The sequence below is a fragment of the Daldinia caldariorum genome (genome assembly GCF_022478825.1).
Source record: "Daldinia caldariorum strain CBS 122874 unplaced genomic scaffold F4812scaffold_5, whole genome shotgun sequence".
Classification (NCBI taxonomy): Eukaryota; Fungi; Ascomycota; class Sordariomycetes; order Xylariales; family Hypoxylaceae; genus Daldinia; species Daldinia caldariorum.
The window spans coordinates 178,740-192,581 of record NW_025953041.1 but is presented as its reverse complement, the minus strand read 5'-3'; the positions used below and the strand labels follow the sequence as shown (position 1 = coordinate 192,581).

The following is a 13,842-nucleotide window of genomic DNA, read 5'->3' as shown; positions in this document are numbered from 1 at the left end:
TCATTACATTCAACGCTTAGACACCTGACCGGCTGTCCCGGAGTTGTGCCGGTTCTTTAAAAGAGCCTTCGAATTGTGCTAATACTAAGATCCATTCCGGCCGCCGCCTTTGTGAAATATAACAACTTGCTTTTCGAAAAACCCGATATTTACTTTGTGCAGTGCATGAGAACAACCCAAGTCCACTGACGACATTACCAGGTAAGGCGGGGTAAAATAAATGAAACAACTGAGCATACTCATTAGGTACCTGTTAAAGAAGCTACACGGAGCGTAATATAAAAGCCTCGGTAATATACTTCATTCAAATAGCTACCTGTTAGGGTCGATTAAAAGTTTAGATCAGTTTAGATACTTCTCGATGTATGAGAAAGAGGAACAATATAATAAAATGTATATCCTATCAATAGTATCTTTGCTATCAAAACTCTTAACTGACTAGATTAAAAGAACATTACCTCTACCCTAAGCTTTAAACGTCCTTGATAACCCACTTTTCTTAACATTAGTATTTTCTAATGATATGAAACTTTCATAGGAAATCGAACATTGGTTCTAGCACTGTTGAGTGGGCGCGACTGGGGGACTGAATCTGGTGTTACAGCACTATTCGGTAGAAGAGGGATCGATGTGTGGAAGTTAAATGCGACGGTAAAAAAGAGATAGCGGAAATTTCAGAGAATAACAGATTACCTAGGTAGATTCGGTCAAAAGCTCAACCGAAATTAGCTAAGAGCCAATACTAATATCTCTCCCGTTTCTCCATCAAAAAGACGGTGATACAACCAACTGAATGTTTTATTAAATACCTAGGTAGAAAAGTATTTAGCTAAAGCTCGGCAACCTACCTGCCTGGGAAATTATCCCCACTTCCCCAGCTTCAACTTAAAATTTAAATCTAAAGTTAAGATCAGCCCAGTACAATACAATGCCTGAATTCTTAGCTTGTTTCCAGCCCCAGATTATCCACAAGCGCAAAAGCAGAATAGGCGTTGGGGTAGGTCACCAGTACCACCATTGTTATTAGGTTCCCATAAGTGAGGAGATTACTTGGAGAGAACTCGTCGCCTAGCTCGTTGTATTGTTCACCGACAGTTGGGTACCTATGCGGCCAGATAATCAAAGACAAGAGACCATGGAAGTGGAAGGAATTATAATGCCTAGGGTCTATTACAATGCACGACGAAGAGAGAGTTGTTCCGTCATGCTAGATAGGTAACTACAGGGCACGCACGGTTGGCGCAGACAAGCGGTGAGAAACGGGTAGGCTATACCTACCTGTCTCTTGGTATTGCTATATTGTATAGCACGCGATATTTATAAGCCGAAGTCGTAGGGATTGGTACATGCTGGGTACAGCTGTACATGGTGACATTGGGCTTCCCCAATTCGTTGTGATCCCGACGCGGAGATTCAGGCTATGCGCGTCATTCCAATCAAAGGCTTGCTATGGACGCCGGCAGCTGTCGCAACCATCTAGGTTAGCGTTCTACAAAAACCATGTAGCCGAACGAGATGATGGTATAAATAAAAGGGTCTTATACTCTCTGTTAAAATGTTCGTTTGCTCGTTGCAGGCTTTGTTCAACATCCAGCTTACTTACGTACTATTAGGCGGGGACGGAACAAAAACGCAAACGCCATGGCTAGCTGGCATTCTGTTGGAATCGCCCTCTTTGCCGCGATGGGCACATTTCTCTTCGTATGTTTACCTCTTTCCATTAAATTATTATGTATCCAAATGAGTTGCCGTGTTAACCTATATCTTCTATCGTAGGGTTTCGACACTGGCATTGCTACGACTAGTGAGTCCTGAGTACAAAAATAGTAAAAAGCACCGCTGCGAATGGTTCACTAACAAAATACCTCTTAGCCATCGCACATGAAAGCTGGATTGATTACATGCACCATCCTTCCAATGGTCTCACGGGAGCAGTGGTGGCCGTGTATATCGCGGGCGAGGCTGTTGGTGCTCTGGGTCAAACTTTTATAGGAGATAAGCTGGGCCGTATTCGATTTATGCAGCTTTTGTGCGTCATCGTAACGATCGGAACGACGATCCAGACTGCATCAGTTAACATCGGAATGTTCTTAGCGGGCCGTGCCATCGCAGGCGTCGCCGTGGGAGCCATGGTTGCTACCGTGCCTATTTACCTGAGCGAGATTTCGGCACCCAGCCAGCGGGGTTTGATTGGGGGAATATCAGGATGTGGTATCTCCTTCGGTACAATGATGTCCAACTGGGTGGGATTCGCTTGTTCATACGCACCCTATGGGGCTACGCAATGGCGCTTACCCCTAGGTATTCAGATCCCCTGGGGCGTGATCATGTTCGTGGGTCTAGCGACGTTCATGCCAGACTCTCCGCGACAGCTTATCCGCAACGGCAAAGTAGAGGCAGCCCGGCGCGAGTTTATCAGAGTTCGACGGGACCTTCAGCCTCACGAAGCCCATGAGGAGTTCGCCTTAATACAGGCACAGATCGAGTTTGAAATGGCACGCGAGATCAAGACGTACCGCGAGATCTTCACGTTGTTTGGCCGTCGAGCCATGGTATCCATAGTAGTCCAAACTGGAACCAGTCTGACGGGTATAAACGTTATTCAATACTATCAGACTTACTTATTCAAATCCTTAGGAATTGAACAGAAGACTATCCTTGCGTTAGCGGGTGTATACGGAACAGTTGCCTTCGTCTCAAACTCTATTACCACGCGATACTTGACAGATCAATGGGGTCGCCGAAAGATGATATTGGCAGGTTTATCCGGTCTCATATTGACAATGATATATTCCGCCGTGATGCAGCACGTTTTCCAGGATAGCGAAAACAGAGTTGGCAAGGGTTTCTCGGTGTTGGGCATATACTTATACGTTGCATGGTACTATTGTAAGTGGCGCCTCGAGTCGTTTATAACCCTTTCCAATCGCATTTCAGTAGTTAGCTTTTCTAACTCTTCTTATAGCAATGATTAACTCCACAACTTGGTTATACGGTGCGGAAGTCTTGCCGATTGCGCTGCGCAGCAAGGTGATGGGTCTTGCTGCAGCTAGTCACTTCATCGTCAACGTTGCCGTTACAGAAGCCGGTCCGAGCGCCTTTGCTAATATTCACGAGAACTACTACTACGTTTTCGTCGGGTGCACACTAATTTTCCTTATCATTGCATATTTCTACTTTCCAGAAACACGCCGGAAGACGCTTGAGGAGATTGCGCAAGCTTTTGGGGATAAGGTGGTTCTTGTTGACGAGACTCGGATCGACGGAGAACAAGCTGTTCTAGCAGCACAGGATGAGGAAAACGGGAGCATCACGAAGGCAGACGATAAGGGCCAGGCAATAGCATCAACCCCTTCAACTAGCCCTCCATCGCATGCCTCCACATCCTAGTTTATGCCATTCTAGCATTGCGCCACAGACTACACTTATACGCTGAGGGCTTACAGATATTACTCAATAATTTGAGTATGTGTATAAAGAGGGTCTATCTCACTATCTCTAATTTCCCTCAGCCCCGTAATCTCATGGTATCGTTAACCCCGACCTCTTATCCTAGTTTATATCCATATAGGTATATTCGGGTCACATGCTACAACCTACACACGCTGTGTGCGATTCCTAAGCCAAATCTAGCCTGTGGGAGAGCCTTATGTTGGTACTCAGTCTTTGTTTTGTAGGGACTGAAATTGCGTTGTCAGAAGCTCGTTGCGCGAGCTTTATTCCACCTTCTTGGCAGCGTGGTTAGTCTCTCCAGCGGCAATGGCCTTGGAGAGTTTGCGCTCGGGCGAAGTGAGGCGGATCTAACGAAGAATGTGTTAGTCGTGTTTGAGACCATATAACACCTATACCTATTTCGCTGCTCAGAACTAAGACTTACGTAGGCTTCGGTTATCACGAAGTGCAAAATGATGGCTACATAGCCTGACATGGCGAAGCAGTGGGCGTGGGCAGCAGCAACGCCCACTGGGTCGTCTTCCAGGACATATACGCGAACAGCAACGTGCCTATTCGGGTCCTCTCCAGTCCACTGGGGTGCACAGTCGGGATACTTGGCTTGGTACTCAGCCATGGTGGCGTTCTGAGCATCCATCAAGTATTCGATCTTGTCACATGGTATAGCGACATACCAGTTACCCATGTACGACATAACGATGGAAGTCGCCAACATGATAATTCGGAGGGTAATGACAGATCCACCCTAGACGAAATGAGTTAGCAATCTACATACTGCCGACGTTCACATATCTAGTAGGAATAAGGTGGGAAAGGAGGGCAATTGTGGGACATACATAAGACCAAGCGCGCAACATGTAGTCGCGGTGCTCCTGGATTTTGTGTTGTCTAGCGGCAGTAACGCCCTTGTATACCGCAGTAACGAAGATGACCCATAACAGGAGGTTCATCGACTGGGTTTCAGTACTGCCGCCCATCGTATGCCTCAACATCGGAAATGCAGAGCAAGCGCCAATAAGGGATAGGACGGTCGCAATCCAACCGTTGATTCGGTGGAGCCAGAGCGCTTTGCGTCTGAATATGGGTACAAACTGTCCGAAGGCGAGCAGGGCGGCGGGAAGCACACACCACAGGTGTGTTCTGATGGCAATCTGATCGGCGGTGATGTTTAAGTAGTAGAAACATTCACCAGGCGTGGCGGCTCCCATGTTACCCCTGGCCATTCCCGGACCGCTGCAGAAGACGCCATGAAAATCGAGGTACCGCAACCGGGAGAGGGAGAATCCAAGTAGAACACCGCCGAAGACAGCCCACAGCCAGAAGTTGTAGGCTTTCGAGAAGCCCACTGACCGGGCAAGCTGGGTAACCACACCTGCATTACCAGGCGACTGAACGGTTGACCCTGCCATAACTGAAAGGAAGCAGCTAACTTTTGGATGGCGTTATGTATGGAATGTCGTTCAACGCGTGATATTTTCAACCGCGGAAACTTGAATTGGATGTGAAGTTCTCGGAAATCCTTGAGTTTGCTCTACGTACAACAGCAACAAGGTTTGGGTGGAAAGTTGTCTTTTTATAATTCAACGGCTCTTCAAACAGACCCGAAAGAGTCAAAACGGTTCCCCAGACAGTATACCTTGACCGTTATTGAAGTCTCGACTTATTGGTATAAGTGGAGTATGTACCTGTATCTACGTAGCATCTGAGGACATAATAAGTGGCACTATGTGAGGATAGGAGGCCGCAGGTACGATGTATACTAGGTATGATGCATAATAGTATGCATCCTATCCTCACATATGACAAGTTACGGGCTTTCTAGAGCAAAGCCTACCTCGCAGCTGTTGTGGGTCTGCATACTTTCCAACTCCCCTTGGATTATCCCGGGACCCAAAATGTGGTCAACTCTGGTTACGTCGTATTGTATTCAATAGATTCTGCATCTGCCGATCTGCGTTGATTATCTGATTCGTTCCTACCTGGGCACCTTATTCAATTTACTCCAAACCATCAAAGCCTCCAGATCGGAAGACGCAACTGTTCTAGTTGCTACTATAGTCATAACATCATATTTCTCTAAGCTCTTCTCATTCTATTACATTGATAATCAAACGAATCTCTATTTTGATCAATGTGGTTAGACGCCTAACGAGATAAATCGTATAGGAGGAAAGGAGCGTAATGGTGGTTGGAATAGGAGCTGTCCCTCAACCTACCTTGCCACATTCAAATTTAATTAGCTGAGTAGTTGGGACTATTCCTAAAGTGGCATGCTTTGACGCTTTTCGAGGGTTTGATTTGTTGGTATAAGTGGGAAAAGTACTGTAGCAAGTTCGCGCTTGAGGATATAGTAAATTTGATGAGATAATCTTGAACCTGAGGGACGCAGGTCAGCGCGGGCATCATCGGCCGCCCCTTGCACACCGGAGCGGGAGTTGTCGGGCGGGCATCATCGGCCGTTCCTTGAGTCCTTGACGCTCTATTGGCATCACATGACTGAGATAGCCGCGGACCCAACCCACTCAATGGGTAATGAAGAGGTTTTACAACTAACCCATGCGCAAGGAACTGGATCTTTGTATCAACGTGCCCCACCGGTTAAAAGGAAAGCTAAACCCTCATACTAATTCCAGAGCCATGAACCAGTCGGGATGTCCCGAGCCCCAAGTGCGGGATGGGAGGAATGTAACGCTCCCGTATGCAAATAAGACGGAGCTGAAAGAGGGATTGATTTAATAGAGCCAATCATGTTGCCAACATATGGAATATCGTCAATCCATTTGCCCCTCATTCACACACAGCCTAGATTTACCTGTTTCTTATCCCGACGTCCCCGATCATTCCTTCCCGACATGCAACTTCTCATGCATTGTCAGCAGAAGGGTCGATGAAAGAAGGTTAACGTCGTGCTCAGGATCTTCAAGATGGAAGCTCTTGCTGTATTCGGACTAGTGAGCAACGTCCTCCAATTCGTCGACATGGCTTACAAGATAATATCTGCATCAAGACCGTATCTGTCAGAGCTTTCTTACTCTTTGACGGTGGCACACATCGGCGCCAGGACCGTCTTCTCAAGTTCCTAACCGAGCTCGAACTAAGAGCTACTTTAAGGCTACAGTCGCAACCAGTGGCTAGGTGTATATGTATTTTGATACCTGAATCAAGGTCTTCATACAGTATTTATAAAACTAGCCTTCAACCTGATGCCCTTATTCAAATTTTTGCAATATCATGGCAGCTGCATGGGTTCCTTCGGAAAGTTGAATCGAGTTATTTAATGTCAACTGCTTCTTCCAAAGAGGTTCCACTATCTTTAACAGGTACCTAACATATATAAAATGCTCGAACTATACTTCTCGAGAGAGATTTCTCCTGACTACGTCACCCCAAGAGGACTAACTACATTCCAGGAGTCAACCCTATTTGAATCCATGCTCCGGATATTTATATTCTCTCAAGGGTACCTCTTATCCCCGGTATGATGAGGCTCCATATACCCACGGCGCTAAGTGATGATTCAAATTATGTTTCGGTCCTGTCTATCGTGATAAGCACAACGAATTTGTACTTACAGTCAAAACGGAATATACTTTTGTTGAAAATGATATATTCCCAACAGGATTCATTGCTAAATCGTGCGCTCTTGCAGATCTTGCAGAACAACGAGGTGGGGAAATCACTGTTCGAGATCTTATAGAACTATGGTTTCCCCGAGATTACGAGATTCTCTAACATTTGATTGATAAAAGCGAGAATACGATGAGCCAAAAACTAGATTCAAGCCCTCTCGAGATGACAACAAATTCCGAAGAGGGGCTGGGGCAATCGTGGAGTGAAGTAGAACTGGGATAAAATATGTTCCCTTAGCGAATATGTCACGTATAGTGAAAGGAGAACTTAGAGGTAATATAACGGTTGATTAAGAAGGAAAAGAGATCTAGGCTAGTAGTCTACAGGAGATCGTTTTATATATAGCTCAGCTGATTACTCATAGTGGGGATCTCTACGAGATCGCCACATACTGCGATAGAATAGATGCCTAAATTATAGTGAGTCAATATTCATTGACGCTGATGATAGAATACCTGAAGGATATGAGATGATATCAGATTTACGACATGATCGTATAATGAATACATGAATTGGTCCCAACACCCACCCTATACAGAATTATCTTGGCTCAACACTTCTAGATTATAGCCTTCATACCCCTCTTTGCTTAATATCAAGCTTTCAAAACATATGTGGATTTCTATATCGGTGTGTTAGTTAGTAATCTCCCAAGTAACACCACAGCCCAAGATCTGATCCTAGGTACGAGTTACTTTCTATCAAGGGCACGATGCATCCTTAGTAAACGAGCGGCTTGCTACGAAGTTCCTTACCTCCGCATCCCCCGCTCATCTCCAACCTGCAAGTGCTACATTAGTTCGGGCTCCCTTCCGCGCCCTTGAGGTCCTGTGCTCCGAACGCCCCCCCATGTTAACTCCGGAAAGACCCACGATACCATAATTCGCGGAATCAACAGGTAGTTAACCCGAAACGACGAACATATAGGTACCTAAAATAAGGTTTACATAAAAGTTTTTAGGTACAATACCTTTAATTCTCTGCTGACAGTATTTTATTCGACTCGAATGCTTTATGGCTATCATATTCTTTTTGCTCTTTGCTATTAGGTACCTAGGTACCTTATGTAGTAATATCGTATACTTCTCAAGCTCAATTCTACGCCTGTTATAGAAAATCCTTCGAGAGAAGCTCTAACTAAGTACTTGTAGACATCGAGTTCAGTGAACATGCAGCTCTCCAACTCGTTCAAAAGCCCCCGGGCCACGTCCTCCCCAGCATCCTATGCTCTTTGGGCGGATTTCTCTTCGGCATTGACACCGGGATCATTGGTCTTGGTACCGTAATGGGGGACTTCGCGGCGTATGTGGGTAACCTTTCCCCGGCGATCTACGGGTTGATCGTATCTTCCATCCCGATTCCCGCTGCAATTTCGTCCCTCTTCGCTGGGAGGTTAGCGGATGCGCTCGGCCGCCCTTACGAAATTGCTATTGGCTCCCTTGTTTTCGGCGTCGGTGCTGCCTTTGAAGGCGCCTCCGTTCATATCGCCATGTTTATCGTCGGTCGCATTATCGAGGGGATCGGCGAGGGCCTTTATTTAAGTGTGTTAGTAGTGCAGGTGAGACCACAGCTTCTAGAAAAATAAACATACCTGTCCAACTCTATGGTTTTATCTGCGAAATATCTCCTCCCCGAAACCGCGGTGCTCTAACTACCGGACCTCAGTTGCTCATTACTGTTGGATTAGTTACAGGGTACTTCACCTGCTACGGTACGGCTAACATCCAGTCCTCATCTTCGTGGCGGCTACCTTTCGTTCTGCTAGCTGCTTATGCTATTGCACTTCCCTTCGCCGTTCTTATATGGCTTCCTGCGTCTCCGGTAGGGATAGATGTTTAATTTGACCAAGTATTGGACAGGTTTCTTTTCTTTTCTTCCTTTTTTTTTCTTTCTTTCTTTTCACCGTAGCAGTTTTACCCTCAAGTCGGACGTTAATTAGCAATATCGAACCTAAAGTTGGATTTGCTAGATGTATAGGAATAACGCATACACATAGCTCTTTGTGCGGAGGCTAATTTATGTGAGTTCTATAATAGGAATAAAAGGGTAAAAGTGCATATGATGATGCTATACGAGAAAACCAAGATGTCACCCATAACTGATACTACAAGGAAAGAATTAGATAAATTTTTATTATTAATATACCGGAATAATCAAGAACTGTCGTTTGGCATCACTAGTCGCAAATTCTCAAATGTAAGCTAAGGGAACTCTGTCAGATTTAGTATGATATAGGTAGCTCATATGTGGCTAGATGCGTGATGGTGGAATAAAAAAGCAACGTATGGGTATGGTGGTAGAGAAGTATGTACATGGTGTGCATCTCCGGTGTCCTGTCGACCGAACCTGCGTGACTCGTCCATATGCCGTCCTAATCTGCCTCCTCAGTCATCGTCCATCCATCCAGTTATATGCAAGTCGTACCAAAAAATTCATTAGCAGAAATCGAGCCAACTACCTCCAATGGAACCATGTCCACTTGCGAAGGGGCCAATATTCATCGGCAACCCTCCTAACAAAACGCCATATGCACTGCCGTACGCCGCACGTCTTCCCTCGGGTTCCGGGCCGGGTCTAAGGAAAATCTGAAAAGAAAACAAATATCCCGTTAAATAGGGTATAGAAAAGGGACAATAAAAATCAATCAAACACTGTGGCTAACTGGCACAGTGTCGAAATACTCTCGATGCATAGCTCTCTTAACGCTCCATACTCTCCGGGCTCATCATGCCGTTATCGTCTTTATCCGTCTGACTATTGTTGCCTTGGCTCTGCGTACTTCCGACACGCTCCATAGGAGGAGCAGCAGGTATAGATGGACCATTCGCAAGGCCGCTACCGCTACCAGTGGTACCATTAGGCATAGACAAACTTTTTGCCTTTTTCGGACCACCCTTTTCGGGACTATTGTTTGCTGCTTTGCTAGCTTCAGCTGCTTGAGCCTCCAGCTTCTTTTTCTTCTTGTTAATAGCATTCTGCTCCTTAGGCGGTCGCTTTTGAGGTGAAACAATCTTGCCGGTAGCACCAAGACGAGGTCGGGGTCGTCGCTGCTTGACAGGCAAGTCTTCATCTTCCACCAAAGGTGAGTCGCCATTAGCGTGCAGCTTAGCGAGGAAGAAGTTTTTGACAAGGCCGATCTGCTCCTGGATATTCTCCTTCGTAACGGGCTCAGGAGGTGCAAGATCCTCAAAGAGGACCTCATCGGAAGGACCTTGTGTCGGATTCTGGACCTGGTAGTGGCTGCGCACCCTCGACTGGAGAAGATGAAGAGGGACTGAGAGGATGCCGCCCATCTCCCCAGCCAGGCCGAGTTCCTTGAATCCGAAGAAGTCTTCACCAAGTTCTTCCGCGAAATCGCCTCCAATAAATTGTTCACTTCCGTCATTAAACGCCGCTGCCCCGTCTTGTCCCGCATCTGTCACCGCGGGACGTAGAAGATCACCCAGGTGAGACTTCATACGTTCATGAATGCCGACTAATTTATGTCCGAGCCTCTCGACCTCGTCCTTAGCGTAACCTTCAAGCGACTCGATTGAGTAGCCGCTCTCGTTGAGCGTATGTAGCAGAGCCTCCTCGGAACTATAACGAGGCCGAGCTGTTATACCGCGTTGGAGATCTTCGGCGGAAGGGTCCGTCTTTTCAATTTCGGTATAGCTTTTGAAGGTATGTACCACCTTTCCGAAGTAGTCAGCGGCTATGTCCGTAATAGCATCCATGGCAGACGGTTGGAGCTCTTCAAACCCCGCATGGTAGAAGATTTTCGCGACGGATCGCTGCATCCCAGCTCTGCAAACCTCCGGCGCCATTACGATATTATCACCGCATGTGACATGCGGTTCGACATCAGCTTCTTGAAAAGGCTCGGGATTGTACTTCGGGAACTGATTCGCATATACCTAGAGGATATTAGTTTAATGTCGCTGGTAGTAGTGAGATATACTCGAATGTTATTATTACCTGAGCTTGCAGTTGCATCTGCTTGATAACGCCAATTTTTGAGCAAATCTTTCTCGTCTCTTGCATCTGTCGAATATTTGCATCGAATTTCTGCGTCAAGCTACTCTTAGGTGCGGTGAAGTAACCCTGCGGTAAGGTTTGGAGGAATTCCTCGTGCTGGTTGATCACCTGGCCTTCGCTGTCCTCAATCCATTGAAGGCTTGGTGCGACGTCGGGGACAATACTTTGGATGTCGTAATAATCTGGGATAGCTTTCTCCTCGTCCTCTTCCATGCCCTCTGCAAGAGTTTCGGTTGCTTTTGCTTCCTTGCCGAGACCAGCCGAGGGGTCCTGGGTGTAACCAACCAAACCCATAGCGTCTGCCTGTTGTCGACCACGTAGAAATCGACGCATGCCAGCCTTAGTTCGAAGTAATGCTGGCTCGTCGATATTCAACTTATTATTATTGAAAAGCTGAAACCGGCTCTTCGTAATCAGCGCACGATCTTTCTTGGTCACTTGTTTCCAGATTTTATACTCCTCGTCCTCGTAAGCTTGTTGGGCAGCATCATTCAGCGCCTGCCCCAATGCCATGCCATTTAGCTCGGAGCCGTCGATATCCATCGCATCTACATTACTGCCCATGCCCGAGTTATGACCGTTGATCCCACTGGGCGTCATAGAACCCGCAATAGGAGGTGTTCCGAACCCGTTACTCCCGTCGATCTCAGAACCTTCTCTCTGGGCCTTTGCCAACAATCCATTTAACTGCAAAACTGGCTTCTGCTCTACCCCAGGAGTCATCTCCTGCTGGCTAGAGTGAGTCTTCCTGGATTTCGATCCCTTCGCTCCACCGGTGATTCGGCCGCGAGACGACATTATCGGCTCGTCGTCCGAGTCATCACCACCGTCATCATCGCCGCCATTCTGCTTCCGTCTTTCTTCCGCCTCGACTTCGGCACGAGGGCGGATAACAAGGTCTGGGATCAATGGAATCAGTTTTTCAGCCTCCCTGCGCATCCCGTTGGCCATTCGCCTCAACGGGTGGCCCATGTCCTGGTTATAGCGCAAACAGTTGTCCCATATTAGGTTAAGATCTGTGACGAAATCGGTCTTGGACTTGTAGGTCAGCGACTTCAATTTTTTGGTCATGGTGCCTAGATCCATAGGCTGCTTGATGACTTTATAGCAGTGTTAGTTAGCGTAATTGGGACTCTGCGACGTCACAAAACTTACAATTATAATAATCGGGGGCGTCTTTTTTGTTAACTCTCTGGAGAAATGGGGTCGAATATTCGGTATGTGCCTTGAGCTCGGTCAAGACCTTTTCGAGTGCCTCGTATAACTCTTCTTGGTTAACGTTCTCTTCGCTAGCCCACTTGCTTCTGTTTTTGCGGACTTCGTTCATGAGAAGGCGTAATTCAGCGTCTGATGCGCGCACCATGTCGCGCTTCATATCTATGCGCGCAATAAGATGCTTGAGGGTTAAGCTAGATGCACCTAGGTTTGCGCTGCTGAGGGATCCATGATTTTCGCCAGATGCGCCTCCATTGGCATTGCTGTTGCCGCTGTTGTTCTTATCCATTTCAGCCTGAAGCTGCTTCTCGGATTCTTCAAGTCGCTGCTGTTCCAGCATAGCAGCCCGGTCATTCTCGAGAGTATAAAATGTTGTATAAAAACTGCGTTTGGCAGCCTCCTCGGTATCCTTCCGCGCTTCTTCTAATTGCTTGCGCGCATCTTCGGAGCTGTTGGCATGCGCCTGCGATCCATGCGACGCTGACTGGCTATCATCTTTCGTTCGGTCGTCGAGTTTATAAGGCGACGGTGCGGACGCGATAGGGGAGCTTCCGGACTTGGAAGGAGACGGAAGGCCTTTGGTGGCAGCGGTAGTGGAGGGGGGCTTGTATTTATATGAAGATATAGTAACGTTATGATTAATCCCTTCATCATCATCTTCTTCTTCGTCCTCGTCATCGTCACCGTAATCATCTTCGTCGATAGTCCTCTTGACTCGCTTGGCGGGACGTTCCTGTATCCCAGTATGGTCGGTAGTAAGGGGAGGGGCAGTTGAGGGGATAAAGGGTCGTCTCCAAGATTCTATGGCAGCACGATTAATGGAGCCATCTGCGGCGAACATCTGCGCAATTCGAGCTTCACTTTGGTGATACAATTCGCGGAAGTGGGCCCTCACGCGATCCTCGTCAATATCTGATGCCTCAGGCACCGACGCGGCGGAATTATCCATAACGTCGTTGGATTGTAATGGTGCATCAGTAGGGTTATGAAAGGGACGTTTGCCAATGACTTGACGGTGTTGCGGGGGTGGCCAGGCGTGCTGGCCGTTCATGATAGACATGTTGGCCTTGTGGGCGTGTTATAGTGATGGACTGGTGGCGGAAGCCATGCGGGAAGATAATGACAGTCGCGTCTATTGGGGAATAGGGTGTTTAGGGTCCCTAAATTGACATTTGTAGAATAAGCGACATTGAATTAGATGAGAGAAATTGTTTTGAAAGAAAACTTGATAAGAATGGTGATGCCTTGATGGGTCGTGTTCAAGGCGATTTCGCGTACTTTCTAAGGGTGAGGTTATGGCGAAGGAGGTTTTGAGCGGATCCCTTGTTCAAACTGGTTCAGGTACTATGTATGGTCCGTACTTGGGTAAGGTAGCCTCTAGGTATGGCCTGTAGTAGGTACCTTCTAACCTAACCTAAGGTAGGCGTGTACTTCGTACCGCGATATGGTACAATTCGGTGCTTTAGGTAGCTCTTGTATTGTAGGTAGTTCCAATACAAATACAGCCCTACAACTCACTGCAACAGG

At 47.0% G+C, this 13,842-nt stretch overlaps 4 protein-coding genes across 4 annotated transcripts; 2 read left to right on the top strand and 2 right to left on the bottom strand.

The window, feature by feature from the left end:
• The first annotated feature begins 942 nt into the window (after positions 1–942).
• F4812DRAFT_319924 (putative MFS monosaccharide transporter) lies at positions 943–3,658 on the top strand. Its single transcript, XM_047931435.1, has 4 exons — positions 943–1,701; positions 1,777–1,804; positions 1,873–2,889; positions 2,966–3,658. Exons 1-4 carry the CDS (start codon positions 1,642–1,644, stop codon positions 3,388–3,390), a joined length of 1,530 nt encoding a protein of 509 aa, XP_047791436.1. The 5' UTR covers positions 943–1,641; the 3' UTR covers positions 3,391–3,658.
• On the bottom strand, positions 3,554–5,211 carry F4812DRAFT_319941 (uncharacterized protein). Its single transcript, XM_047931436.1, has 3 exons — positions 4,290–5,211; positions 3,878–4,198; positions 3,554–3,800 (listed from the first exon to the last, which is right to left on the bottom strand). Exons 1-3 carry the CDS (start codon positions 4,860–4,862, stop codon positions 3,717–3,719), a joined length of 978 nt encoding a protein of 325 aa, XP_047791435.1. The 5' UTR covers positions 4,863–5,211; the 3' UTR covers positions 3,554–3,716.
• Positions 5,212–6,377: 1,166 nt separating this feature from the next.
• Positions 6,378–8,922, top strand: F4812DRAFT_457664 (major facilitator superfamily domain-containing protein; the record flags this gene model as incomplete). The annotated part of the gene is made up of 3 exons (XM_047937210.1): positions 6,378–6,528; positions 8,235–8,641; positions 8,749–8,922. 3 exons carry the CDS (start codon positions 6,378–6,380, stop codon positions 8,920–8,922), a joined length of 732 nt encoding a protein of 243 aa, XP_047791434.1.
• Positions 8,923–9,201: 279 nt separating this feature from the next.
• Positions 9,202–13,697, bottom strand: F4812DRAFT_422082 (uncharacterized protein). Its single transcript, XM_047933619.1, has 3 exons — positions 12,256–13,697; positions 11,041–12,200; positions 9,202–10,979 (listed from the first exon to the last, which is right to left on the bottom strand). The coding sequence occupies exons 1-3, from the start codon at positions 13,373–13,375 to the stop codon at positions 9,783–9,785; spliced, it is 3,477 nt and encodes a 1,158-aa protein (XP_047791433.1). The 5' UTR covers positions 13,376–13,697; the 3' UTR covers positions 9,202–9,782.
• Positions 13,698–13,842: the final 145 nt, after the last annotated feature.

Excerpts from the sequence above, each read along its gene's own strand:
- F4812DRAFT_319924 (XM_047931435.1), top strand. The coding sequence starts at position 1,642 with ATGGCTAGCTGGCATTCTGTTGGAATCGCCCTCTTTGCCGCGATGGGC. Across the intron at positions 1,702-1,776 it reads CGATGGGCACATTTCTCTTC|GGTTTCGACACTGGCATTGC; the intron begins GTATGTTTACCT and ends CTTCTATCGTAG. Across the intron at positions 1,805-1,872 it reads CACTGGCATTGCTACGACTA|CCATCGCACATGAAAGCTGG; the intron begins GTGAGTCCTGAG and ends AATACCTCTTAG.
- F4812DRAFT_319941 (XM_047931436.1), bottom strand. The coding sequence starts at position 4,862 with ATGGCAGGGTCAACCGTTCAGTCGCCTGGTAATGCAGGTGTGGTTACC. Across the intron at positions 4,199-4,289 it reads TGTTGCGCGCTTGGTCTTAT|GGTGGATCTGTCATTACCCT; the intron begins GTATGTCCCACA and ends CATTTCGTCTAG. Across the intron at positions 3,801-3,877 it reads TCGTGATAACCGAAGCCTAC|ATCCGCCTCACTTCGCCCGA; the intron begins GTAAGTCTTAGT and ends ATTCTTCGTTAG.
- F4812DRAFT_422082 (XM_047933619.1), bottom strand. The coding sequence starts at position 13,375 with ATGTCTATCATGAACGGCCAGCACGCCTGGCCACCCCCGCAACACCGT. Across the intron at positions 12,201-12,255 it reads CGCCCCCGATTATTATAATT|TCATCAAGCAGCCTATGGAT; the intron begins GTAAGTTTTGTG and ends ACTGCTATAAAG. Across the intron at positions 10,980-11,040 it reads AGATGCAACTGCAAGCTCAG|GTATATGCGAATCAGTTCCC; the intron begins GTAATAATAACA and ends AATATCCTCTAG.